The sequence below is a fragment of the Rhinolophus ferrumequinum genome, chromosome 22 (genome assembly GCF_004115265.2).
Source record: "Rhinolophus ferrumequinum isolate MPI-CBG mRhiFer1 chromosome 22, mRhiFer1_v1.p, whole genome shotgun sequence".
NCBI classification, from domain to species: Eukaryota; Metazoa; Chordata; class Mammalia; order Chiroptera; family Rhinolophidae; genus Rhinolophus; species Rhinolophus ferrumequinum.
Genome location: NC_046305.1, coordinates 51,186,513 through 51,213,952, shown reverse-complemented (window position 1 = coordinate 51,213,952; position 27,440 = coordinate 51,186,513). Strand labels below are relative to the sequence as shown.

General features: G+C 54.4%; 2 protein-coding genes and 1 pseudogene across 9 annotated transcripts; 2 read left to right on the top strand and 1 right to left on the bottom strand.

Moving 5' to 3' along the window:
* Nucleotides 1-3: 3 nt before the first annotated feature.
* TNFAIP8L2 (TNF alpha induced protein 8 like 2) lies at nt 4-2,791 on the bottom strand. Of its 4 annotated transcripts, none has more exons than XM_033092927.1 (2): nt 2,713-2,791; nt 4-1,077 (listed from the first exon to the last, which is right to left on the bottom strand). In XM_033092927.1, exon 2 carries the CDS (start codon nt 1,070-1,072, stop codon nt 518-520), a length of 555 nt encoding a protein of 184 aa, XP_032948818.1. In that variant the 5' UTR covers nt 1,073-1,077; nt 2,713-2,791; the 3' UTR covers nt 4-517. The 4 variants fall into 4 exon arrangements, with proteins under 4 accessions (XP_032948818.1, XP_032948819.1, XP_032948816.1 ...); XM_033092928.1 differs by having other exon boundaries at nt 4-1,101; nt 2,713-2,781; XM_033092925.1 differs by lacking the exon at nt 2,713-2,791 and adding an exon at nt 2,132-2,639 and having other exon boundaries at nt 4-1,101.
* A 968-nt stretch (nt 2,792-3,759) lies between these two features.
* Nucleotides 3,760-4,226, top strand: LOC117015088 (60S ribosomal protein L23a-like; annotated as a pseudogene).
* A 6,763-nt stretch (nt 4,227-10,989) lies between these two features.
* On the top strand, nt 10,990-26,188 carry SEMA6C (semaphorin 6C). Of its 5 annotated transcripts, none has more exons than XM_033093765.1 (20): nt 10,990-11,255; nt 13,260-13,309; nt 14,973-15,144; nt 16,795-16,909; nt 17,194-17,257; nt 17,408-17,464; nt 17,817-17,918; nt 18,139-18,229; nt 18,437-18,556; nt 18,752-18,840; nt 19,159-19,376; nt 19,666-19,797; nt 20,067-20,219; nt 20,447-20,620; nt 20,914-21,060; nt 21,332-21,409; nt 21,536-21,591; nt 21,751-21,795; nt 22,138-22,233; nt 22,664-26,188. In XM_033093765.1, exons 3-20 carry the CDS (start codon nt 15,027-15,029, stop codon nt 23,686-23,688), a joined length of 2,880 nt encoding a protein of 959 aa, XP_032949656.1. In that variant the 5' UTR covers nt 10,990-11,255; nt 13,260-13,309; nt 14,973-15,026; the 3' UTR covers nt 23,689-26,188. The 5 variants fall into 5 exon arrangements, with proteins under 5 accessions (XP_032949656.1, XP_032949655.1, XP_032949654.1 ...); XM_033093764.1 differs by having other exon boundaries at nt 10,990-11,400; XM_033093763.1 differs by having other exon boundaries at nt 10,990-11,251; nt 22,664-26,187.
* Nucleotides 26,189-27,440: the final 1,252 nt, after the last annotated feature.

Below are 27,440 nucleotides of genomic sequence, written 5' to 3'. Positions count from 1 at the left end.
TGTGTTTTAGTAGTTTTATTTCCCCTGTGAGACTCTCCCCTGCCCTAGCCCCTTCTTCCTGCACTCTGGGACAGAGCCTCTGGAGTCTAAGTAGGCTCTGCCTAGAGCTGGAGATCCAGGATGTCTGTCAGAACCCCCTGACCCCCCCTGTCTTCTGCAGTGTCCCCAAAGGGGTTAAATGGACTATGCCTTCTCCCCCTGGTTCATATGGGAAGGGGCTTCCCTGCTTCAAACATCCCTTATAGGGGAAATAAGAGATCCAAGTTTCACTTCATCTTTTCAGGCAGTTTTGTTTCCTGTCCTGGGGCTGGAGTGGGAGAGAGGCCTCAAGTCCCAGCATCATTTCTCCTCCCCCAGCAGTGTGGGGGTGGCGTGGTCTTAGAGTCACAAGCACTCTAGGGAAAGACTGAAGCCGGAGGACTGGAAAGCGTTAGTGCAGGGAGCAGGGTTAGAAAGCCCGTTAGCTCTCGCCTCTCCGTCGGCCATCGGGCCCAGGTGGAGTGTGCCAGCCCGGCTCTCAGAGCTTCCCCTCGTCCAGCATCTTCCTGAGCCCGTCACAGATCTTGCCAAGGTGCTGAGTGAAGTCAGGCCCGTAGAGGGCCGTGAGCAGGCCTGGGTCAGAGAAGTGGTCAAACACGTGGCGGATGCGGTTATGTGACTTGGGCGTGAGGTGGTGTTCCACCAGCTCGAGCAGCATGTCCCGGCACTCGGTCAGCAGCCCGGTCAGCACGGCGGCCTCGAAGGTGAAGTCCACCTCGCCAAAGCTGAGCGCTGTCATGGCGCCCTGCTGCAGCTTTTGGCGAAAGCGGGCGGCCAGGGCCAGCTCACTGGGGCCAAAGCAGCCACTGCGGTGTAGCACGGCCACCTTGACGGCCACCTTGATCAGGTCCTTGATGACCCGCTGGGCCTGGGGCCGGCTGTGCGTGTATTCTTTGGACACACGGTAGAGCTCGTCCAGCACCGCGCTGCTTGTCTCATCGATGAAGAGATGAGCCACGGACCGTCCTGCCATCTTACTCAGCAGCTTCTTCTCCGCTTGCAGGGCCAGACTCTTCGAGCTGAAGGGCTCCATGGTTCCTGGAGGAGGGGGCGGGGGTGGAGCTGTGTGGTCAGTCACAGCAGAAGGGCCACAAGTTTCCTTAGAAAGAACGGCTTTTCCCCTTCCTACCTCTTCTTTGGTTTCTATCTCATCATCATTTTTGCTGGTCATCTCTTTGTCCCTGGGTCCCTCAGCCCCCGATGCCTGGTTCCTATTTTTTTCCTGCAGTACTGCAGAAAGCAGTGCACACAAAGGGCAGTCATGGTTTTGGCTGGAGGAATGAGGGCACACGGGAGGTTGGCCCTCCACAAGTTATGTCTCAAGGAGAAAACGCCATTGCTGCTACAGTAGAAAAGATAAGACCTGGCACGGGATTATCCCAGCACCATTTTTGGACACTGTCTAGGTACCATACATCTGTGAGGTGTACATATTTCTATCCTTGTTTTATAGCTGAGCAAACAGGCTTACGTGAAATAGTTCAGCCAACGTCAAACACGACTGTTTCTGACTCCAAAAGCCCATGTCAGCTAGTGTGATGTACTTCCTTTAAATAAGTGAAAAATACAGGGATCCCAAGAGTCCTGAGAAAGCTAATAGCCAACCTCGAGAACCTGCTGCGTGCCGAGTGCTTTATGTGAATTATCTCAGTCTTCGCAGCCCTTTGTGAGGTAGGTATCCCCATTTTGCAGTGAGAAAACTGAAGCAAAGAAAAATTAAGCAACTTGGCCAAAGTCATAAGTAGCAAATGATAAAAATGGGCTTCAGACCAAATAATCCAAAGAAACCTCATTCCGTGGATTGCTCTCAATGTGAGAAACAAGCACCTGTCGTGGGGGCGGGGGGCAGGCAGTACTAAAGTCTAAGGTCTCCTGCCGGGGCCCAACTGGGGACCCTCCCGGTGGCCCATCAGTGGGACACACACATCCAGGATCCTCTGCCCATGGTCTGTGCCTGTGGTTCTGGTTGTTTTGCTTCTTACTTCCCCCTCCCCAGCTCTGCAGGATGTGGCTATGACCGCAGCCAGCAAGGAGCAGCCTCACCCTCTTCCCCAAACCCAAATGGGTGTGTAAGAGGCAGGAGCAGGGGTACCTGGGGGGTTTCTTGCCCAGCTCCGTCTGCCCAGTGGGAGCCTGGAATCTTGCTTTGCTCCTGGCTTTGCCTGGGGCTTCCTGAACGTCGCTCCAGGGCCGGAAGAGCAGATTGCTCCATGTGGGCCTTCCTTCCTCCTGGGCCTTCCTGTTACCTGGCTCTCCATTGTCCCCATTGCCATCTAACTCGGTCCACCGTCCTCTCCCTCTCTCCATGCCTCAGTCTCCTTCCTTCTCTTGGCTGGGTCCTGGCCCATGGTCCTCTGGCCATGCTCTCCCGCTGGCCCTCACATCTATCTCATGTCTCCTAAGATTCCCTTGCACCTCTCAGGACATGATCACACATCCATCTCCACCTCCAGGCCTCAACCGTGCCCTCTCCGCACCCCAGACCCCAGACCACATCCGTCTCACTGACGCTGCCTTGCCCCAGGGAAAACTGAGCTGGACCTCTCCACTCGGCACCCAAGAATGCTATCAAGTGAGAGTCTCACAATATGGAGAGCTCAGGCAGTCAGAGCTGGGACTCTTCTGCCACCATCACCCCTAAAGCCTACCCTTCTGTCATTGCCGGTCCCTCACCTGCCGTGTACTGGGTGCCAGTCTTGCCTTGGATGTTCCGGGAGAGCTGACAGAATGGAGAAGCTCCTAAGTGAGAGGCCCTTTGGCCTGGCCCCACCTCTCAAGCCCCGCCTACCTACTCTCCTCCACCTCCGGTTCTTCGTGCTGTCACCCAGAAGGTCTGTGACTCAAGAACCTCCTAGAAATACAAAGGTCAAAAGGAATAGCAAATAGTCTGGACTCCAGGAAATCGTCTTTATTCTTTGAGATGAGGAGGAGGGATCGCACATAATCCCCTGCTCTCAGATTGTCTGTCTGTCTTTCCTTGCTGCCCAATTCCTTGAGATCTTGTTCTCCTTCTACTTCTGGCACTGGGAAGGATATAAAGTACAAATTGCCGGGGTGGCGGCCAGTGAGGAAAACTGTGCTCTGAACTGAACTTAGGCTGGAGACGCCAGATGCAAGCCAGAGACCGGCAGGTCCCAATGTGTCACGGGAGTGTCCAGGGAAGGGTGGTGCGGTGGGGCAGTGTTACCACCAGCATATGCTTCCAGTGCCTGGCTGGGCAAGGGTGGCAGGACAGGCTGTGCCCGCCCTGACACTGGAGAAAGGAAGGCGCTGGGGCCAGAGCTGCTGGACCAGACGCGACCAGCAGGTGTCAGCGCAGCATTGAGCACAGAGGAAACACCTACTGACTGCTTCCTAGCTGCTAAAGAAGCATGAGGGTCACTTGGACTTCCTGAATGAGGCAAAACTATCAAGAATCTTACAGCCTGCTCAGGGAGATGAGTCAAACGATGTGATTAGCTTTAATAAAAGTTTAAAGAATTATGAGAGTAAAGAGAGGTTTCCATTATTTTTGATAGAAAGGGCTGAAGAGGTAGACGTAGGATGATGGATTTAACTATTTAGTAGGCAGAGATGAGGAAGAAGTGCTTCTCAGATTATGGGGAGACACATAACCCCGACAGTGCATGAAGAGCATACAGGGCAGGGAGCATTGAAACTCTTTGTTTCCCAGCATTGTTGTCAGTTTGGCTCAAATAAAATCTTATTAAAAAAAAAAAGATGGCGCCGAAAGCAAAGAAGGAAGCCCCGGCCCCTCCCAAAGCCGGAGCTGAAGCAAAGGCTCTGAAAGCAAAGAAAGCAGAGCTGAAAGGTATCCACGGCCACACACAAAAAAAGATCCGCACGTCACCCACCTTCCGAAGGCTCAAGACACTGCAGCTCCGAAGGCAGCCCAGATATCCTGGGAGGAACGTCCCCAGGAAGAGCCAGCTTGCCCACTAAGCCATCGAATTCCCTCTAACGCCGAGTCAGCCATGAAGAAGACAGAAGACAACAGTACACGTGTGTTCACTGTGGATGTCAAGGCCACCTGGCGCCAGATCAAACAAGCTGTGAAGAAGCTCTATGACATTGACGTGGCCAGGGTCAGCACCCTGATCAGGCCTGATGGAGAGAAGAAGGCATATGTTTGACTGGCTCCCGACCATGATGCTTTGGGATCATCTAAACTGAGCCCAGCTGGCTAATTCTAAATACTAAAAATTTTCACTGTAAAATAAACAAACAAAAAAGATAGTACAAGCCACGCTCGGGAAGTGGTGATTTCGTTGTTTCAGAGAGAAGTGAAGAAGGAAAAAGACCAGATCGTGGAAGGCCTTAAAGAAGTTGCTTAAGACTTCAGACTGTTGACGGCAGTGGAGAGGCACTACAGGTGTTTGGTCAGGAAAGTGAAATCATTAGCTCGGTGGGAACAGGTTAGAGGCTTCAACAGACTTTTAGCTGAGGAATGGGTGTGCTGAAAAGGAAGTGATCAATGGTAGAGTTTGCTTAAGCACAAGATGAGAACTGATTACAGACCTTGGGATTTGGTGACTTTACCAGAAAGTTCTAGCACTAGCAGAAGGGGAAGGATTGGAGAGTTGGCTGGTTGGGAAAAGCTGGAGAGTAAATTGAAGTTCAGAAGTCGAGGCAGGCAGCCGACACTGACTCCCAAACCATTGGTCATCCTCCTTGGGGACAGTGGTTGGGTGACCATATGCTTCTTTCTCCCGCCTCTCTCAACCCAGGGTCCAGAGCCCAGGGTCCTTGACACCACGTGGATGGGCAGGGTTCACTCCTTCAAGGAATGTGGTGGTAAAGGGATGAACAGAAAGGGAAAGGTAGCTTTCGGGGATGGGGAGCTGGACTGAGAGAGACTACTTTTAGCCAAGAATTGGAGGCCATTTGTAGGCTGAGAGGAAGGAGGTTTAGAAAATGGCAAAGGAGAGGAAACGCTTGTGGAGCAAAGTGTGGGGGCAGGTGGAAAAGAATGGAGTAGGAGTTCAGGGAAGGGAAATGGGAGGAGAGAAGGGAGCTAGCATTTGTTGGGTGCTCTCTGCTAGATGTTATGTAAATATCTAATCAATCCTCGATATGTCCTGTTTGCTAGTGAAAAAGACTAAGCCTTAACGAGGTTAAATAACCTGTCCCCAAATTAGAGAGCTAGTGAATGACAGGCTGAGGACCTCATCCTCTGCTTTTTCTGAGAATCACCTCACAAGGTTTTGAGGTAATAACTTCAACCCCTTCATGAATGTGGCAGCATTCTACTCCCGTTTTCTCTATCAATTCACTGATCACACTGGGGACATGAATCGGTAGCACTACCAAAATCACAGGAAAAGTAAGAGTCCTTTTTAATGAAAGGAAATGTCCAATCTAGTCAGAAAATTAGAAGGGGAGGGGAAAATACAAGAAGATGCAAATCAGTGATGCCTTTTGAATCCAGAATTCTGCTACCAACTCCGGACCTGTTTACCCTCCAGCTTCACCCCTTGTCTGACCCCCGTGCTCTTCTCCACCTCTGCTGTAATTCGGCTTCTTCATTACTCAGTTCAGTGGGCTTCTCTCTCTCCCTCTCCTTCCACTCTTCCTGTGCTCTGGACTTTTCCATTTCCTGTCTCTCTGTCTGAAAGTCTTTTTCCCACGCATACCTCTCCCTGCCGGGTAAATTCCTCCTCGCCATTCAGGATTCATCTGGAAAGTCATGTCTTCTGTGAAGCCATCGTGACGCCCTACGTCACATCAGACCCATCTGTTACGTAGTCCTACAGATCCTCATACCTCCGTTATAATAATCACTCTGCATGGTAATTTGTGATTTTATTACCTGCCTCCCTACTAGACTATAAACTCCATGAGGGCAGGGGGTTATGCTTTCGTGCCCGCGCAGCACCTGGCCCTACTGTGCTCAGTAAATATTTGCTGAGACAATAAATTCAAAACATATCCGAGAACCAGGATGGAAGGGGGAAATGGTAGTGACATAACAGTCGCATGTAACGATGTTCATTTAGTTCACTCGTGGGAAGTCTTTCTTTTGTTTTCTTTTAATCTATACCCATTTCTAGTCATCTTCTCTGAACCCACAGCATATAATTAGCAGCAAATTAAAAGAGGAAAGAAGAGCTTTTAGAGGCCACACTGATAACAGTGAAAATTAACACAGCGAGGGAAGACGAGGAAAACAAAAAAAGCAGATAATTGAAAATTGTAGCCTTTTTGGCCATGCCGAGGAGAAGCAAACAGTATTAAGCAGACATATTCTAGGCTTTGGAGTCCTCACTGTTTCCCTGGACAATTAAGTTCACAGGACTTCTGAGTAAGCGAGAAACTGGTTAAATGATGGGAACTTAAATGTGCGCAACAGTTTCAGATTTACAAACATTTCACTTATGTTCTCTTATTTGGCCCTGGGAGGTAAGTAGGCAGGTCAAGTGTCCACTCCCAGATGACAGACTCAGCCTTAGGTATAGTGTGAAGTAAGTGGTTTATCCAAAGCCATACTCCAGAGGTCAGTGTGGGTCTTCATGACTCCTAGTCGTGTTCTTTCCATTATAAAAGCCACAGGAAATTAGTAAGAGCTTTATTAACAGTCCCTATTTGAAACAATTAAAATGAAAATGTCTTGCACTTAATTAAGTAAACTTCAGTTATCTGCGAAAATACTCAGAATGGAACATTCCTATGTTTCTACCAAGCTGAGGCTCTCTCATGGTTTGGATCAGAAAATCAGTTCAGGAAGAGAAAGTTCACGGATTTGAAGCAGTCAGGCAAGACTTCAGCCTGACCGCTGGAGGTAGTTCACATCTTTGATGCATTTATTTCTTCCTCTACTTGCTATTTGGGACTAAGGGCTGGGGATACAAGAGACAAGCTTCCGGTCTTTCGACTAAGGGGTAAATACCTGTGAAAAACCCAAATGGAAGCATCCAATAGGTAATTGCATGCGTGAGCTTAGAAAGCAAGAGAAAGACCCAGGTCGACTAGCTAGATTTTACGGTGAGCAGTCCATAACTAGTTATTGTAACTGTTGGTGTGGATTATCTTGACCAATGAGATGTGTAGAAGAAGAGGAGATGGCTAAGGACGTGACCCTAGGGGACACCGGCGTTTAAAGAAAGGTCAGAGAAGGCTGAGCAAGAGATGCCATGTTAACAGAAGTGAAGCCATGCATGCATTTACAAGATATATATTTATTAAGCCCCTCGTCTCTGTGAAGAGAAAGAGGGACCCAGGAGCCAAAAGAGGAGAGCGGTTCAAGGAAGGAAGGTCAACAAGGTCAAATGCCATCAAGAGGGCAAAAGGAGGAAGACTAAAGAGCTGTTCATTGAATGTGACAAGGAGGTGAATAGTGGCCTTGATGAGCGCAATCTCAGTGGATTGATGGGGGCAAACACTAAAATGATTGAGAGGTGGATGAGAAGGGGGAAACGGGGTCAGCAAGTATAGATGACTCTAGAAATTTAGCTGTGAAGGGAAGAAAGAAATCGAGTGATGGCTACATGCAGACCAGGATCAAGGGAGAGTTCAGAATTTTTTTTGTTTTAATTATGGGAGATACTTGAGTATGTGTACATGCTGAGGGGGAAATGTCGGTAGAAAAGGGAAGGTTAAAAATAAAGGCAGGAGGGGCCGGCCCGGTGGCTCAGGCGGTTAGAGCTCCATGCTCCTAACTCCGAAGGCTGCCGGTTGGATTCCCACATGGGCCAGTGGGCTCTCAACCTCAAGGTTGCCAATTCAATTCCTCAAGCCCTGAAAGGGATGGTGGGCTCCGCCCCCTGCAACTAAGATTGAACACGGCACCTTGAGCTGAGCTGCCGCTGAGCTCCCGGATGGCTCAGTTGGTTGGAGTGCATCCTCTCAACCACAAGGTTGCCGGTTCGACTCCCGCAAGGGATGGTGGTGGGCTGCGCCCCCTGCAACTAGAAACTGGACCTGGAGCTGAGCGCATAAGACTGAAAGGACAACAACTTGAAGCTGAACGGCACCCTCCACAACTAAGATTGAAAGGACAACAACTTGACTTGGAAAACAGGTCTAGAAGTACACATTGTTTCCCAATAAAGTCCTGTTCCCCTTCCCCAATAAAATCTTTAAAAATAAATAAATAAATAAAGGCAGGAGAAAGGATTGAAGCCATGTGGCATAAAGCTCCTTGGTAGGAGATACCGAGTACAGATTTGGTGTGTGAATAGTCAGTCCGGGTGCCAGGCACAGTGTTAGTGCAAAGCCTACTGTGGTGAGTGAGGCTGGCACGGCTGTGCCCTGCATGGAGCTTACAGCAAAGTGGAAAGATAAGCCGTGGACAGGCAATATGGATGCCTCAGCTACTGGCTGAAGGGGACGTGAGGGGGCAGTGAAATGCATCTGTAGAGATCACAGAGTTGGTGAAATTCTTACTTTATGACCTTTCTTTTCTCCGAAGATGGCTCTGGATTCTGCTTAGATGACTAAGGAAGTGAAAGGAACTTGAGAAAAGAGGCAAACATTTGAAATAATGACTTAGAAAGACTGGGAGAGGGTAAATTTCCAAGCTTGGAGATCCTGAATGTATTAAAGGTGCCAATCTATGGGCCTGTGATTTTCTCTAGAAGACCCTGGGAGTAGGGACAGAGTCATCTAAACTTGTCTTTGGAAATAGCTCTCAGATTCATCCATTTCTTTCCACATCCAATACCACCATCCTGTCTGACTGTCTCTCTCCCCTCATCCTTGAACTATTTTCTTGCTCCTGTCTTCTTGCTACAATAAAGCATTTTGAAAAGTAAAACCCTAATTCAAGAACTTCAAATGACATCCTATCCCTATCAAATTATTTTAACCTACTCACCTTGGCATTTCAGGCAGTCCATATTTTTCTCCCTCATCCCCTTTCCTCTGCTTCTAACTAGTACCTAACTTAACCTATCAGCCACTCAGGACTGTTTTGCTATCCATGCTTCAGGCTCCACGCTCACCAAATAAAACCTTATGCATAAGCTCTGTTCTTCTCTGGAACATTTTCTCCTTTCTTTTGCACCAAACCAGCTCCCACCAAGGTTCTTCCATCCTTCATGATAAAATGTATCCAACGTTTTTTCCTGTAGTCATCACAAAAAAAATTTCTTGTCTTTTCTTTCATTTAAGAATTATGTCCAATGTAGCTTTTTTTTTTTTTTTTTGAGATTTGGTAATGCTTTTTAATCATTTAGTACATACAAGTCTTGTTTTCATTCAAATAGATGGGCATTTTCTTAAAGACTGGGACCACATCCCACTGTGGATTGCACCTGAAGTAAATGCTTACTACTTGTTGGATTGAACTGAGATTTCAGTTGGTCCCTAAAACTTTAAATGAAGTACACCTTAGGCCCCATTCATGGAGGTTTCAATGAGCACAGTTTTGAGTACTTAGGCCCTGTGCTAGGAGCTGAGGAGATTTCTTTCAACCTCTGAGTACCTCTATATTTTGACGTTTCATTCTCCCAAAACCTCTTTCTAGTCCTTAAAACAGTCCCAACTGGCCACTGACCTGCCTTGGACTCAAGACCCTGGGCAATTAACCTTGTGTAAGTATTGTTCCATTGTTTATGATTCTGTTTATCTCATTGGTTCACCTGACCTCCATCTCTGTCTCCGTGTGTGTGTGTGTGTGTGTGTGTGTGTGTTTATGTCTCTTGCTTCCTCACAGTGGGGTTTATTTAGCCCCGTCTTTGATGCTCCCTGTCCTGATCTCAGCCCAGTAAAGACTGGCCAGAAGTAGCAAACCCCTGTCTCTCCTTTCCGCCAGTCTAGAGATCAGGGTGTGGGGGTGTGGGGGAAGGAAGTGCCCAGTCAGATAAAGCTACCCAAGAATGCCAATGTCTCCCAGGCCACCCACTATCCTGGGAATTTTGAGAACGTCTGTCTTTTGTCGCAACCCCCACACAGGCAAGAATCTTAGCAGGCAATACCAAGGTGGGAGCCAATCAGTGCTGTCTAAAGTAGTCTCATTCTTCCTCCCCACTGACATTCCCCAGAACCAAAGGGTCTTTGTGGAAGGTAGAATGGAGAAGGAAGAGTTTTGCTGTTTGGAGGGATGTCCAGGGTCCCCTGAGGAAAGGTGGGACATCGCTAATCCTGCATTGGGGGGACAGTAAGGCTATGTGGGGTTGGGATAGCTGCTCACTTTTCCTCTTCCACGTCTCCATGTTGCTCCTCATTCTGTGTGACTCTCTGAGTCAGTTTGTCCTGATCTTCATACCTCTCTTTTGGCTCCAGCCCCACTCACCTGTCCTCTTCCATCAACCAACAGCCCGACTGCCAGCCACTCTGGCTTCCTGGCTTAGTGGCCCAAGCCCATTCTGCTTTGACAGTAGCGGTGGGAGGGGAGGAGATGATGGGTACAAGGCAAACCTCCTGGTGACATTTTCCTTTCTTTTCCCAGGCCTCAAGCCGCCTTGTTAGGCCTCCTTTATTGGGGTCAGAATGAACCCGAGGAGGCACATGGGGAGAGACGAGGGGGTTGAAATAAAAAGAGTAGAGAGGAGAAACAGACACCTGGGGGCAGAGTGGGTGGCGTGGGGTGGGGGCTGGGGAGTGGGCAGGAGACTCCCCAGGGAGTAGGGTAGCCAAAGCCATTGGAGAGAGAAAAGGAAGGAGGGTGGGTCGTGTCAGCTCTGACAGCCCAGCCCAACTGAGGTCCCCGGGTTTCCTGTCAGTCTCTTCTCCCAGCTGCTCTTCCTTCCCAGGGCTTCTGCATGTTACAGCGTGTGACCCCTCCTCTGTTCGGGTCTCTGCGACTGTCCGCGGATGTCTCCAGCTCGCGCCTAGCTTTGGTCTCCAGCTCAGCCTCCCAGCCTGGCCTCTCAGTAGGCGGTGCTCCCGACGCCCCGCCCTCGAGAGGACTATTGGCGGAGAGGTGTTAAGAAGGCGGGGTCTAGCCGGCCTACGAGAGCCGGATTAGTTGCAGCGACCCCGAGGCGGGCCGGAGGCGGGTCCCGCTGGGAGGCGGGCGGGGCAGCTGGGGCCCGGCCCAGAGCTCCGGGCGGTCGCATTGTTTTCCTCCGCGGAGCCGCGGCGGGAGTGGGGTCTGCGACTCGACCTGGGCTCGCCCGACTGGACAGCGCCCGGCAGTGCAGATCCAAGCTCCATCCAACTCCGACGCTCATCGTACCTCGCCAGAGCCCCCCACCACGGATTGCGAAGTCGGCGCTGTGCGGGGCCGCTGCCCGCCCGCTGCGATCTCGGTCCCGCTGGCCCGGATCTCGGAGCAAGTACCCCGGAGCAGGGACTGGGCTGCAGGGAGGCAGGGAAGACAGGGCGCCGCAGGCTGGGGCCAAGCTTCCGATGTGCGAGAGGGACCCGGGAGGTGCCAGCGCGCGCTGTGCCTGGCTGGCCGAGAGGGTCGGCGGAGTTGAGGTGCGCGGAGGGAGGACGGGACCGTGACCGTGCCCGGTCACTGCACGGTGGGCGCAAGGTCTGGGCACCTCTGCTGATCGGGCTTCTCTGAGTCACGTCCCCTGGACTGAGGAGCGCGAAAGGGGATAATTTGAGGCGCGCACCGTACAGAAGGTAGAAAACCTGGTCCCTTGCCTCCCCAGCAAGGAAACTAAGGCTCCGAGATCCACAGAGACAGGACCCTCTCGATGACCCTGCAGGGATGGGAAGGGACGCGTCGTTTCGGACTTTGGTGTCACGGCTGCACCTCAGTCCTTGTGCCAGAGGGAGTCTGAGCAGCTCCCAGGGGGGTGGCTCCGCCACCGAGTCGGGGAATGGGGCCCCCAGCGAAACATCAGCCCCAGAGTCCATCTCCTTCCCGCACCCCACTCTCCCCTGGGCTTTGTTAGATCGAGGTCTCCCACGGAGGAGAGCCGAGTCCGCGACTGCCTCCCGAGCCCCCCAACCCGCTCGGCGCTAGCCCCGGGCCCGCCCTCGTCGGTTCTCAGCCTCTGGCCCTGTTTCCTTGGCCTCGGAGACCCGCCTCCACTCCCCCACCCGCGCTCCCATCCCCACTCGGTCTGCGCCTGCAGGCCCCTCCAGCCCCTCCTCCCGCTAACGTGGCTCTGGGACCCGGTCCCGGCCCAGACTCTGCTACCCGCCCCTCTCGGAGCCCCGGATCCAGTGAGGGGGAGACACGTCGAGCCCCTGGCCCTGGGCCCATCTCATGCGAGGCTCTAGACACCTGGATTATCCTAGCTGGGGGCTGGGTGGGAGGGAGGGTAGGTGTGAACCTGGCTCTGAGAGCTAAGGGTGGGGGAAACGTCTTGGAGATGGGAACGCGCCTGTTCTGCGAGGCTCTTCGGCGCGCCCCCTGCTCCCCCGGAGGAAGGTGTACTGGGGCGGGCGACCAGCTAGAGGGCTTCCTGCTATTGTCCCTAGCCTGGTCTCCCCTTCTCCATCCTTTTCCCAGCCCCCGCTGGACTCTGGCAATGACCCTGGCCACTCCCCAGAGGTTGTTGCAGGGCCAGGAGAGAAGAGAGATGTTTCCTCTTCCCAGAGAGGGGGGAACCTAGGAAGGGGAGAAAAAGCCGGCCAGGCCTTCCCCATTTGCTTCAGATGGGGCATATGGAGCAGCTGGGTTTGGGCCACGAGGGTAAGCCTTTCCCCAGGCTGCTCAGCCGCTGCTCCCCCAAAACAGCGATGGAAGCCCTCTTAAAGATATATCACAGTTAAGTCATAGGGGGCCCATGCAAAGGCCAACCAAGTGTTTTTAGAGGCTGCATCTAGCTGGGGGGCAGGCTGGAGAGAAATGGGGTGAGAAGGATGCAGGGCCTGCTCTCTCAGGGATGAAGGAAGGGGTGGTGGGGGGTTCTTGCTATCAGCGTTTTGCCTAGAAATGAAGAGCATGTAAATGAGATGCAAATTAGCCTCTATTGTCCCCAGCTAGGACGCTTTTGCTAAGAAGACTACCGGATTCTAAGGGTTTTAACGTGGGAGTGGTCCTCATGCCCCACAAACTCTCCCAGTCACCGTTTTCCCAAGACTGGTCCTGCAGTTCCAGGAGTTTCTGGCCAGGGGCCAGTGCCAGGCCCTGCCCTCACTCACTTCTTTGGGCATGAAGCTGCCAGCACCTTCGGAACCAAGCTCAATGGCAACACACACACACACACACACACACACACACACACACACACACGCACGCACACACTCCCCTCCAGGGTAGCACTCCCCTACCCCAGCCTCAGTAGACTGCTCCTGAATTTTCACATTTACTTTTAACCGATGTGGTAAGGAAGTGTAACTCAGTCTCTTCCTCCTTCTGTCCCTCCTTCCATCAGGTCAAAGGTCTCCGATCCCCCTCAAACCCCCACCGGAGTCACCACCCCAGGTAAGGAAAGGGCAGCAGCTCCTGAGGGCAGGGGATTGAAGTTGGCATGGTCTGGGAGCAGGCAGAGGGTCTGGCTGTTCTCCCCACTTGCCAGAGACCAAAGATGTTTCCTGGGTGAAGATACCAGTTGCCCAGGGCAACTTGGGAGGGGGGAGTAGGAGGGGGAGGTTAGGAGACAAGCTGTGTCCCTTTCTCTTCCCCTGGGAGCATCAGCATCCGGAAACATGGTGGGGGGTGGGGGATTGGGGGAGGGAGGCTTGGCCTTTCTGTACCAGAGGGTCGTTAGCTAGCTGACTGTTCTGCCCCTGGGGACGGGGGTCATCATTAGGCAATCTTACCCCTCTCCTCCTCCAGCTCTCTTGAGACCCCATCTGACGTCAGCCTCCCCACCAGTGACGCTGGGTTGGGGGTGCAGTACACTTGGGTCCTGGCTCCAAGAGTGGAATTGTTGGGGAGATGTAATGAGCTGAGCCTCATTGCCCAGGGCCTTTTCAGGGGTTACTGTGGGATGGGCAAATAAGGATTGGTGAAGGCTAGCTGTTTGTTCACAGAAAGGATTCTCCCCCTTTTCTGACCTGCTTTCCAGAGCCTGCTTAGGCCCTCACTTCATGGGAAGGAAGGCGGGAAGCTGGTGTACACCTCCCACTGTGGGTCCCAGCCTGGGGGGGTGGGAGGGCCGGTGAGAAGGAGGGCTGTCTCACCATCCCTTCCACCATACCCATCTTTTCCTGGACTTTGGGCTACGATTGCTGCCTGTCATTAAATTATTTATATTTCCATTTCGAGGAAGGGAAAGAGGGACATGTGCAGCCATTTCTCCTCACCACTGTCGCCCCTTCTATCTCCAGATCCTCATAGAGGGTGGGTCAGCTTCCCCCCCCCCCCCATCAAGTACAGGCACTGGTTCTTAGGAGCCAGGGAGGGAACAGGGGGCTAGAGAGGCTGGGAGGGGGCACAGTGGTCGGGCAGACAGCTGCAGCCAGAGCTAAATTTAGCCTCTGATCTGGCTTTGATGAGATTCATTTTTGGCTAAGACAGCACCCCTCCCCCCCAGCTTCTCCCTAGCGCTAGGAAGGGCCCCTGAAGCATGAGCTTGGACCAGGACAATGACCCCTAGGCTGCCTCCCCCGATTCCCCATTCTTCCTCAACCCTAGCCAGGATGGTGGCTGCCTCACAGCCGCCTGCCTCTGCCTGGGTGCCGTGGGGGTCTGAGAGGGAGGGGGAGGCAAACACCGTGGCCTCTTCCTCCTCCCAGTGCCAAGGAGTCACTATTTATAATTTTAAGGCTTCAGTGTCTAATTATAGCCGAGAAGGGGTTAGTAAGAGGGGGGCTAGGAGGTGTCACCTACCGAATGTCTCAGGCCCAGTCAGGAGAGAGGAGGAAAGGCTGAGGGAGACGGCTGGGAGGGGAGCGGGTGTGGCCTGTCCTTACCTGGGGTCATTCGAGCAGGCCTCACACCAGCCAGATTGGGCCAGTTGGAGAGGGAAGGGCCTTGAGTGACACTGACAGTTGGTTGGGACCAGACCGAGGCAGTACCCGAGAGAGAAAGTTCTTTCCCCCACTCCACAGGGTCTTCTGGGGATAGACAGGGGAGGAGCCTGCCTGCTTCAAGGGGGGATGGAATTTGGCCCCTTCTCCCACTCTCCTGTGTCCTCTTTTAGGGCCAGCATATGGGTGAGGGGGCACCCCCTGGGGCCTGAGCTGCCCCGCACAGAATGCCCCGCGCCCCCCACTTCCTGCCCTTGCTGCTACTGCTGCTGCTGCTCTCACTTCCCCAAACCCAGGCCGCCTTTCCCCGGGACCCCCGCCCTCTGCTGACCTCTGACCTGCAAGGTGAGTGCCCAGCACTGAGCCCCGGTGTGTGAGTTCAGCACCAGCCTCAGCAATTAGACACCAGACTCCCTGTGAGGGAGGGAAGGTGCAGGCAGGCGCTCAGCCTCGAGGAAGTCCAGAGCCTGACTGACCAAGGAGCAGGCAGGTGGAGAGAGCTGGCCCCTCAGGTCAGTCGCTTCTCACCACTGGGGCAACTTCCTTCGTTTCGAGGCAGCATCATGTGGTGGTAAGAACATGGACTCAGCAGACCGAACCATAGCCGGTGCGAACCCCTGCGAAGCTGCTTACTAGCAGTGTGACCTTGGCCTGGTCATGTACCCTTTCTGTTTTTATTTTTTTTTTAATATTGGGGAACAGTGTGTTTCTCCAGGGCCCATCAGCCCCAAGTCGTTGTCCTTCAATCTAGTTGGGGAGGGCGCAGCTCAGCTCCAAGTCCAGTTGCCGTTTTCAATCTTAGTTGCAGGGAGTGCAGCCCACCATCCCATATGAACCGGCAACCTTGTTGAGAGCTCGCCCTCCAACCAACAGAGCCATCCGGCCACCCTCATTTTTTCTTTCTTTACCTCAGTCTCCTCATCTGCAAAACAAAGATCTTCATAGTATTCTATTAAGTTGGTGCACAAGTAATTGCGGTTTGCAATTATTTTTAACCTTTTAAACCGCAATTACTTTTGCAGCAACCTAATACCTCATGGACTTATTTAGGGCTTAAGTGAGGTAATACAGGAAAAGTGCTGAGGACACTGGCCCAACGCGAATGCTTTATATGTGTTTGCCGTTATTGTTAGTGACAAAAGGAAGGCGTGGGGCTACTTCACTGGTGCCCAGCGCCTCTTACCTCCCTCTCTACTTGCACCGCTATTGAGCCACGTCCCACCGGGAGGGACATCACGAACCCACTTTTTCTGAGAAGAATTTTATCGATTTGCAGGTTCCTGTGAGGTATGTAGGATTTAGGGTAGTTTTAGGGATGAAGGAACTGCAGTTGGGTTATTGGGAGTCACTGTTGGGGGGTAGATAAGAACAGCAAACATATGTGCCAGACGCAGTTCTAAGTTCTGTGCGAATGTTAAACCATCTCTCCCGAACTCTGGGCTCCCTCTGAGCGCTGATATCTGGGTTCCATGATCAGCCAGGGCAGGTGCTGGAGTGGGTCAGAGGAGGCAGAAACCTTGGAGGTGGAGGTGGCCTGTGAAGAACCTTGAGGGGAGGGTGCAAGGAGAGGGCCGGGAGCGGACAGTGTACGTTGTGGGGGCAGAAGGGAATCGCCAGCCCCAAGGCAGCCCCAAGAAGAGACCAGCTCAGCTCTGGAATCAGGTAGATCCGGATCTGAATCCGGGGGCCTGGCGCATCTAAGCCAAATGAGTGATGCAAATTGCTTAATGGCTTTAAGCCCCAGGCTTCTCGCCTGTAAAATGGGCCAATATTAGTACCTACCTCTTAGGGTTGTTGTATGAAATGAGACGATGCATCTACGGTGTTAACGCAGTGCTCAGAGTTAGCTAATAGCGTTTTTATCAACAGCTTCATTCATTCCTCACCATTCATCTCACGTCCTACGATGTCCCGGGCTGGGTTTCCTCTGGTTGGAAAGGGTGCTGAGGGAGGTATCATGGCTGGCCCTCAGCATCCCCTCTCTGTGCTTTCTAGGTACTTCCCCATTATCCTGGTTCCGGGGCCTGGAGGATGACGCTGTGGTTGCAGAACTTGGGCTGGACTTTCAGAGATTCCTGACCTTGAACCGGACCTTGCTAGTGGCTGCCCGGTAAACTGGCCACGGCACAGTTGTGGGGCTGACATGCATGCTGCTGGATAGACATGGGACCTGCAGGGCCACTGCAGGTTCTTGCAGGGGACATGTGCAGGTGTCCGAGCCATGGGACATGGAAATGCTGGCACCCAGAGCACAAATGGAATAAGGGGAAGGGTAGGGGGCAAGAGGTCTGTACTGTTTGTCCCTGAGCAGCTGAACATGGGAAAGGCAGGGGCTAAGGAGCCCAGGTGGGGTGCCCTGGCCTGCCTCTGATCCCTCTTTACCTGCCCCTTCAGGGACCACGTTTTCTCCTTCGATCTTCAAGCTCAAGAAGAAGGGGAGGGGCTGGTACCCAACAAGGTGAGGGGCTGGGTGGGAGGGGGTTCAGGCATGGAGACGAGTCTGGGGAAGGAAGGTCTAACGGGGTGAAAGGGGGTGGGCAGCAGAATCCAAAAGGGGCACTACTTAGGTGGTGCCCCATGATTTTCCCTCTTCCCTTTCTCCCTTCAGTATCTAACATGGAGGAGCCAAGACGTGGAGAACTGCGCTGTGCGGGGGAAGTTGACGGTGAGAAGTGGAATGAGAATTTCAAGGGGAGATGACGCACCTCCAGGCTCTGTCCAAGCTGTCCTCTGCTGTGTCCAGTTTCCCACCCCCTTCTCTCATCTCAGGCCACAGAGGAAAATGTGCAGGAAAGGGAATGAATGAGTTTTAGCTTCCTTAACATGCGTCACAGAAAAGTGGGGCTCCAACAGGAGGCCAAAGAACCTGCCCGAGGCCACAGGGTTAGAAGTAGCTTAGTTGGGGTGTTACCCACCATTGCTCTGACTGGCTCAGGGGGAGTAGCCTTACTTCCTGTGACTGACCCCCGTCCAGTCCCAGGGACCGTGGCGCTGACCTTGAGCTTTGGGTTCTCCAGGACGAGTGCTACAACTACATTCGTGTTCTGGTCCCCTGGGACTCGCAGACACTCCTTGCCTGTGGAACCAACTCTTTCAGCCCTGTGTGCCGCAGCTATGGGGTATGAAGAAGGCAAGGGTGTGGAGTCAGGCCAGGCGTGGGAGGGGAGCCCAAGCGGACGGTTTGGTGGGGACAGACCAGCAGGGGTGGGGGACTGGGAGTGGCCAGAGTACAGGGTCCAGGAGGGGTGAGGGAAGGAAGCAAGAGGACACAGGAAGTGGGCTATGGGACCAGACTCCCAGACCCCAAGGATTCCACGAACCTGCTCCCTCTGCCTCCAGGTCACTTCGCTGGAGCAGGAGGGTGAGGAGCTGAGCGGGCAGGCTCGATGCCCCTTTGACACCACCCAGTCTAATGTGGCCGTCTTTGCAGGTGAGCACCTGAGTAGCGAGAAGCAGGCATGTGGCTGGAGGGAGCCCCCATCTTAGTCCCTCTCCCAGTTTGGTCTTCCCCCATGCTCCGGAGTGGAGGGCTGAGGGAGGGGTAGGGTCAGGCTGACGTATGGGTGTGGGGGGCCCAAGAAGAGTCAGGATACAGATTCCTGAGCCCTCCCCTGACCCCTACCGGCCACCCCTCCAGAGGGCAGCCTGTACTCGGCCACAGCTGCAGATTTCCAGGCCAGTGATGCTGTAGTTTACAGAAGCCTTGGGCCTCAGCCCCCACTCCGCTCCGCCAAGTACGACTCCAAGTGGCTCCGAGGTCAGGGCTGGCCTGGGGAGGGCGGCTGCCCTTGGGGTGGAGGTGCGGGGGGCAGGTGGGAGGGGTCTGTGGCTGGGAGCAGGCAGACGGTGGTGGCGGTGTGCATGCATCCCAAGGGGAGAGGCCGTGTGGGGCCAGGAATTTCTGAGCAGGTACACATACTCTGCCACACGCTTTCCTGTCACTGCCACGCAGAGCCACACTTTGTCCATGCCTTGGAATATGGAGACCATGTCTACTTCTTCTTCCGAGAGGTCTCTGTGGAAGATGCCCGGCTGGGGCGGGTAAGGAGGTGGGCACCAGGGGTGGGGAGCTGGGAGCTTCTGCTGGGTCCTTCAGAGGCAGAGTCAGGGGACAGGTCGCAAATCTCCACAACACAATCCCCTTGACTCGGAGCCCCCAACTTGGAGTAGCCCCCAGCCCTCTGCCCCCACATCCTGCGATGACCCTCTTCTTGACTCAGACTGACCCAGCACACTATGCCACACCCTTTCTTTGCTGCGCCCCTAACATTATGTCCAGTGCTTTACCTCACTGCCTTCCTCTCACCCTGCTGGCCCGGAGGCTGTCTCACTGTTCTTACCCCGAGTCTCCCCTGGCAGGTGCAGTTCTCCCGGGTGGCCCGTGTGTGTAAGCGTGACATGGGCGGCTCACCTCGGGCCTTGGACCGGCACTGGACATCCTTCCTGAAGCTGCGGCTCAACTGCTCCGTCCCTGGGGACTCTGCCTTCTATTTTGACGTCTTACAGGCCTTGACTGGGCCCGTGAACTTGTACGGCCGCTCTGCCCTCTTTGGAGTCTTCACCACCCAGACCAATAGGTTGGTACCAGACTAACCAATGTGGCCCAGTCTGTCCCCTGCCCCAGCAGCGTCCAAGCTCTCCTCACAAAGTTTACTGATGGGGTCAGTGCGGGGGAGCTCCTTTCAAAGCCACTTGCTGTTCTGCCCACCTTTTCTTGTTTTCTCCTAGCGTAGCCCCCAGGCGTAGCCCCACCCTTTCAGGCTCCCCCTCACCCACCTAATATGGAGCATGAAGGCTAGCTGCCATGTCTTACCTGGGAGGGCTGTGCTGTGCCTTCCAACACCTAGCCCTTTCTGGCTCCCTCAGCATCCCTGGCTCTGCGGTCTGCGCCTTCTACCTGGATGATATTGAGCGTGGGTTTGAGGGCAAGTTCAAGGAACAGAGGAGTCTGGATGGAGCCTGGACCCCTGTGTCTGAGGACAGGGTCCCCTCCCCCAGGTACCCAGGATGGGGGTGGATTGTGTGGGGCAGAAGCAAGCAGTGTCTGCTCCCAAGATGGGATTGTAAGGAAAGAGAAATGTGTCCGGGCCTGGGGAGAGGGCCGTCCTGGGGTGGCAGTGGGACTGGGGAGCTGCCCTTGGGAAGGAAAGCAGTAGTGTGTGTGTGGAGGGGAGCAAGGGCTACTGATCGTGTTTGGGGAGTGAGGCCCAGAGCCTAACTCAGCCCAGCTCCCTGCCCTAAGGCGGCCCCTTCCCCTGTGCCCCCAGGCCAGGATCCTGTGCAGGAGTAGGGGTAGCTGCCTTGTTCCCCTCTTCCCGAGATCTCCCTGATGATGTCCTGACCTTCATCAAGGCTCACCCACTGCTGGACCCCGCCGTGCCACCCGCCACCCACCAGCCTCTGCTCACCCTCACCAGCAGGTATGCGCTAAAAAACGCTGGCCACTGCCCTCCCCTCTCTGCCACCCTCCTTCTCTGACCGCCCCCCCCCCAAGGTAAATGATATTGGTGGGAGGAAGAACCAATGAAAGGGGAAGGGAGAGAGCTAAGAAGGAAACTCTGGGCTGGGGGAATGGCACATGGGCTGTCCTTGAAATACACAAGCTTCCACCAGTCAGGTTGCCCTGACCCAAGTCCTATCCCTCCAGGGCTCTACTGACCCAGGTAGCTGTGGATGGCACGGCTGGTCCCTACAGTAACACCACTGTCCTGTTCCTCGGCTCCAACGATGGGACAGTGCTGAAGGTGCTGCCCCAGGGGGAGCAAGCTGGGGGACAGGAGCCCATCCTGTTGGAAGAGATCGATGCCTACAACCCCGCCCGGTAAGAACAGGAGGCCTTTGTCCTGCAGGTCCCCCTGCAGAGCAGGGATGGGGTGTGGGGATGGGATGGGAACTCCAACATTGGCTTCTGCAGGGCAGAAACTATGGGATGGAGAGAGGGGCTTGATGAGAGGCCAGACAGCGTGGTGGGGCAGCGTGGTCACTCAGGAACCCCTGCCCCATGAGCTATACTCAGTTGCTTGGGCGCCTCCCATCTTCCATTCTTTAACCCACCCAGGGAAAAAGGGACCTCGCCAGGCCTGCCCCTTCTGACTCCTTCTGGCCTCCCCCTAGGTGCAGTGGGAAGCGGGCAGCCCAAACAGCGCGGCGCATCGTAGGGCTGGAGCTGGACACGGAAGGTCACAGGCTCTTTGTGGCTTTTTCTGGCTGCATCATCTACCTCCCTCTCAGTCGGTGTGCCCGCCATGGGGCCTGTCGGAGGTGAGAGGGGCCTGAGGCTAGGCCCTGTCTGGGCCGTCTCCCTGGGCCAGCAGCTCAGGGACACAGGCATTGGGGGGGCAGGGGAAAAAAGGTAGGGGATGGTTGGTGGGGCGCTGCCTCCTGGGTTCTGCTGGTGGGCAGTGACCAGGGTCTGGAATAGGGATTGGGGTGCATAGGATGGCCAGGAGTCTCCTGAGAGTAGAAGAGGCCGGGAATGGAATGTGATTAGAACAGAGAGTGTCCCAGCCTCACATGACTCAGTTTTCCCTAGGAGCTGTCTGGCTTCTCAGGACCCGTACTGTGGATGGCACAGCTCCAGAGGCTGTGTGGATATCAGGGGACCTGGTGGGTAAGTGAGGGGCACCCCATATCTCCTGAGGACAAAGTTCCCCACCACTAAGAGAGGAAGCGGAGGGCCGGGTTAGGGGTGGGGCAAGGTGTACAAGTGCATCGAGCCCCCTCTGTGTCCTCCTAGGACTGACGTGGACCCCGCTGGGAACCAGGAATCCATGGAGCACGGTGACTGCCAAGGTAAACAGAAGGGGAGGCTGCAGCTGCACATGGCTGTGATGGTCACAGATGCCATCCCAGGCATGGATTTTTGTCTTCCTTCTGTGGCCCAGTCACCCTCCTCAGTTCTTCATGAAGCTTCCTCTTCCCCCATCTTTAGCCTCTGTCCCTTCTTCACAGATGGAGCTACCGGGAGTCAGTCTGGCACAGGGAATTCTGCTTATGGTGAGTCCTCTCGTCCTAACTTCACCTTCCGTTGCTCATCCCACACTCACCCAATCTGTGCCCGTGGCAGCAACAGAGCAGCACTCTGGATACCCTGAGTCTCAGAACAGGGTTCCATCTTCCAAATAGCCAGCATATACACTGGAGGGTGCTTAATAAATAGTTTTGGAACAAATCAATGAATGTCCTGCATGGTGAGCCCTTCCCCACACCCAGAAGAAAGTAGAGGCTGGAGTTCTGGATCTTTGGGTTCTAAAGGGGCGGGTGGGGGGGACCCACTAAATGGGTGTCAGAGGTGGAGAGCAGGAGCCTCACTGGCCCTGACCTGGTCTCTGTCACCAGTGCTTCTGGGTCCTGGCCCTTCCCCTGAGACCCCCAGTCCCCCCAGTGATGCCCACCCCCGGCCCCAGTCTTCCACTCTTGGAGCTCACACTGAGGGTAAGGGGGCTGGCTGGGAGGGACAGGAGTGAAGTGTGGGGCTGCTGGTTCTGGAAGAATTCTAAGCCCTCACTGACCCGTGTTTGGTGCTCACTAATGCGTGTTTGGAGCCTCCCCTCCCCAGAGTTAGGCATTCCAGTCCAGCCTTCTGCCCAGGCAGTTTGGCCATTGCTCTTGGCTTGGCTACAAGGGGCCAGAGCTGGGATGGGGACACCCCAGGCCCAAGCTCTAGCCTGCGTGTGAGGGGTGGTGTGATGGGCTGTGTGTGGGGCGGACCTGGGGAGGGGGGGGGAGCTGAGAGTCAAGGCTGTCCTGGAGAGAAGCTGAGCAGCAGGAGGCGAGAGTGGAAGGTTCCGGAAACTTGACATCCCAGCCCACGCCATCCCGACCTGCCCTGCCTTCGCTGAGCCTCCACCCTCTCGGTCGGCAGGCGTGCGCCGGGACCTCCCCGCAGCCTCAGCCTCCCGCTCCGTCCCCATCCCACTGCTCCTGGCCTGTGTGGCCGCAGCCTTCGCCCTGGGCGCCTCAGTCTCTGGCCTCCTGGTCTCCTGCGCTTGTCGCCGTGCCCACCGACGTCGGAACAAGGACATCGAGACCCCGGGGCTCCCACGCCCTCTCTCTCTTCGCAGCTTGGCCCGGTTGCACGGGCCAAGCGCTGAGCCGCCGCCACCGTCCAAGGACGCAGACGCGGCACAGACGCCCCAGCTCTACACCACCTTTCTGCCTCCACCCGAGGCCGGGCCCCCGCCGGAGCTGGCCTGCTTGCCCACCCCGGAGTCCACGCCAGAGCTGCCGGTCAAGCACCTCCGCAACGCCGGGGGTCCCTGGGAGTGGAACCAGAATGGGAACAACGCCAAGGAGGGCCCGGGCCGGGCACGTGGTGGGAACGCGCTGAGCGGCCCGGTTCCGCGCGTGCTGGTGAGGCCGCCACCCCCCGGCTGTCCGGGGCAGGCTGTGGAAGTGACCACCCTGGAGGAACTGCTGCGCTACCTGCACGCCCCCCAGCCGCCCCGGAGGGGCTCTGAGCCCTCGGGCCCCCTGACCCCACGGGCGCTCCCGGAGCCCGCCCCGCCCCCCGCCCTCTTGGCCGGCTCCAGCCTCCTGCCCCGGGAATGCGCCCCACCGCTGCGCCTGGACGTACCCCCAGACAAGCTCCCGGCAGCCCCTGGCCGGCCGGTCCCGGCTCCCCGCCTGGGGGTCGGGGGCAGCCGGAGGTTGCCTTTCTCCGCTCACCGTGTGCCCCCCGCCCTGCTCACTCGAGTCCCCTCGGGAGGCCCCTCTAGGTATTCCGGGGGGCCCGGGAGACACCTCCTGTACCTGGGCCGCCCTGAAGGTTACCGGGGCCGCTCCCTGAAGAGGGTGGATGTTGAAAAGCCCCAGCTGCCTCCGAAGCTCCCCCTGGTCGGGCCCTCCTCCCAGCCGGCTGTCCCCAACGGCAGCCATTTTAACTTTTAAAAGGACCTGCTCCGCGACCTTGGCCATGAGTGGGGACACGTCTCCAAGGACAGGTCACCTCCCTCTCTCCTTGTCCCACACCTCCAGCCTTCCTGGACTCTGAGAGTCTCCTGGGGTCCCTGCCCGCCTCGGGTTTATTTATTGACTGTCTTTCCCTCTGTCCCTCGAGAGAGGAGTGGGAGATGAGAAGCTTGCCCCCTCAGTGAGCCAGCTTTTCGGGGGGGACCGGCACACTCCCACTCCCCCCTCCCTCAGCCAAGCTGCCTTAATTTGCCCCTCTGGGCTTCCTCCCTGGACTGGGCCCCAGGTGGGCCGCAGGCGGACAGACGGATGGGGTTGGGGCCACGTGCGTGTGTACAGAGTCCTCGGGCCTCCTGGGACGTGCCTCCTCCTACTGTGTAGGAGCCTCTGCTTCCCAATACAGCTGTGTCCCCGAACCGCTGCCTGACTTCACTCGTGCAGGGGCGGGGCGGGGCGGGAGTCGGTCGCCCAGCTCCCAGCGCCTTCGCCCCTGAATCTCTGCCTTCATCTTGGCCTTGAGCTCTCCTGAGTAATTGGGAAGGCTGCAGTCCCACCGGGGTTAATCAGGAAAGGTTTCCTGAAGGAGACGAGGGAAGAAAGGGTGTGGAGATGAACCAGGGCCCAAGAGACCCACGGTAGAGTTTAGGAGGGGTTGGGGCATTCGGAGCACGTTTCTCGATTGAGGGAAGAAGGACTTTTTTCCACAGCCTGTTCCATGGGGTGGGGGAGGGTACTTTAGGGGAAATAAAATGAAGCCGCAGCGTAAGTTTCACATCAGGAAATCTTGTCCTAAAGAGAATCAGGGGTGTTTGGGTTGCATGAGGGGTAGACTACCAAAACAGGAAAGGATTCAGCCCTGTTGGTGGAAAGGGTCGGCCCCAGCTGTTCCCTAAGGAAAAGTTCCCCTTCGCGGAGCGCGAGGGGGGGTTCGAGAAGGCATGTCATCGCGCGCATGCGTGGCCTCGAGGCGCCCGGGGTCGCACTCAGCCCCGCGCGCCGAAGATCTGCAAGCGTGCGGCCGTCGTGATGTTCCTCTGTCTGGGGCTGGCTGCAAATACCTGTCCGTCACGCCGGGGACCAATGGGAGGGACGAACGTGACCGCATGCCCCGCCCACTACCTCGCAATGAGGACACTTAAGGCCTCGCGCCAGCTGTGGCTGCTTTTGCGGATTTACAAGTCGGGTTTTTTGCCGGCGCGTGTCCGCCCAGTTGGGGCCCCAGGCCATCCTCCCGCTGGCACCGCCTGGAGGCCGGACCAAACCCTGCAGATAAGGACCACTGCCCAGTCGCCCCCCAGTTCGCTGCCTAAATGCCTTGGGCGGGAAACCACTTAGAACAATTTGTTGAAGAACCCTAGAATTGTTTCTAACTCCGCCCTTTACTACTTGTGATCCTGACAAGTCAAAGCTCCACCCTGTTTGCGTTCCCTTATCTGGAAAATGGGGTTGAGACACTCAAGTGGGATCACATATGTAAAAACACTTTCTAAAGGAGAAAGCATGGTAGCTTGGGAGCTGGTGGTTCCTCCAAACTCAGGCTTAGGCTGTTCCTCACTTTGCGATCTTCTAAGCAATCCGTTTCCCTGTGTGTCCTCGTAAGCTTCCTTTACGGATTTTACCCTCAAGGGTTTGAAATGCCCTCTGAACATTCCTCCCACTTCAGCTTGATCGCCACATCTGAGCTTGTTTCACCAGGTTGGAGAGGTCCTTTCAGTCTGTTTCCCCCTCCTCGGATGCCTTTCTTAAACCAAGATGATTTGAAAGCATTGATCGTTTCCTAGATGGTAGAGGAGAGAGAGCTAGGAGTAGAGAATCCTCTTCAAACCAAAGTAAGAAAGCCAGGACAAAGAAAAGATTTTAAAGCTGCAGCCTTTTACTGTCCTCTCGAGGGCCAAGTCTCACAAATACTTAGTCCTTGCTCTAAGGTGGTCACAAGGAAAGGGGTAAATGATCCTCAGGTTTAAATATAGACCCAAAAGAGAAGTACAATAGAAATTTAACCTTGTGACTTTGCAGGCAGCAGCAATTTACAGGTTAAAGTCCTGGTTGCCGTTTAATTGTGAAAGGTGTTCATTTCTCAGTATTTATAAAGTATGGCCACTTCTCTAACGGAGAGTGCCTAAGCTGGACTCTCAGAACCTTCTGAGGGCTACTGAAAACAACTATATTGCAGTGAGAGTAACAGTCCTTGGACTCTGCCACTTAATAGTTTTGTGTGTGACCTTGCCAATTCAGTTGCCCTCTCTGAATCTCAGTTTCTTTTGTAAATATGGAAAGAACATATGCCCAACAGGAGTTTATAAAGCACCATAGAAATTATGGGTTTAAATTAAGTGCTTCGTGGGAAATGGTTATTTGCTCAAAATAAAGTCGACTACTCCCAAGTATGCAATTCATTCGTACTCATGAAATACCTGAAATACCCTGACAGAGAGCAGTGAATAGTAAATTAAGGCGGTGAATTCAAAGAAATTATTTTCACTGACAACAAAGAGATAAACATGGTCCCAATTAAGGCATCTGCTGATAGTCCTTTTTTCTACAAAAAAAAAAAAAAATTAGGATATTAACTCAAACTTTGTTTTTAGAAAAACCAGAATGTGCCAAAAGGAGTATGAAGCTGTCATCCTGAGGGAATTCTAAGCTGATTTCTCAGAGGGATTTTGGGAGGTTATGGAGAAACCAGGGCCCCAGTAGGCAGAGTCCATCAGCTTGTGTAAGGCTTTGGGGACCTGAAGGTTTCACAGCCACAGAGCTTGAAAAGCTGTTCAGCCTCATGGGTTCTTTGGGGGCTAAGTCACAAGGGCCTGAGCTATTACTGTCTCTCAGATTTGTGTCTCCTCGATGCCACTGCCCCACACTTGGGAGCCACACAGCTATGAGTCACTCACTGCTACTTAACTCAGCAGTTGACCTTTCAATACTGGGGACTCCTAAGAATGTAAAGTTACAAGTATGAGAGTAAAGTTCAAGTACAGGGATAAAATATGAAGTCTATGAATCCAAAAGATCACCTACCTTTACCAGGTGTGTTAGGGTCCCAACAGGAAATAGATGACATGCTCAAAATAATCAAGGGTTATTTTTGAAAAGTGTGGGCAAGGGTTAGGCCAGTAACTGGAGGCTAGTAACAGCCTTAGGCCTGAGAGGACAAAGGAAGTGGTTACTGGGACCTGGAAGGAGAGTTTGCCTTGAGAGGAGCAGTGACCTTTACTCAAAGGATACAATGAGGCCCAGGTGACCCCAATGGAGGGGTCAGTCAGTCTTTTCTCTCCCTCCAGTCTCCTGCCAGAGCTCCCAATTTGTTGGATCCCACCGGAAGTCAAAGTGCAGGGAGCCCATTGATTAAATACATGCAGACCAGCCTCCCAGGATAGAGAATAAGATACAGGAAAGAGGAGAGTAATCTGGAAGGAAAGAGAAAATACCCAGCATTACCTCGAGATGAAAACCCCATGCATGCCCCACAAGGTTATTTTTGACTCTCCCTGCTTAAGTACTGGTGGCCAGCAACTTTAAGGAGATACCTCCTGAATTCGTTTTGGAGCAAAGTTTACTTTGGGGAGTTTGCAGGAAAGGCTGCTTGGAGAATTTACTTCCCCCCAGGTTCTTAACTGCAGCTGGAGATGAATTCAGCCGCCCAAAGCCCAGTAAGCGAGCACTCTGATTAACGGATGAGCTGCAGAGGGAAGAACACTCAAACTCTATGTGGAAACGGTAGTTTTAGAGGA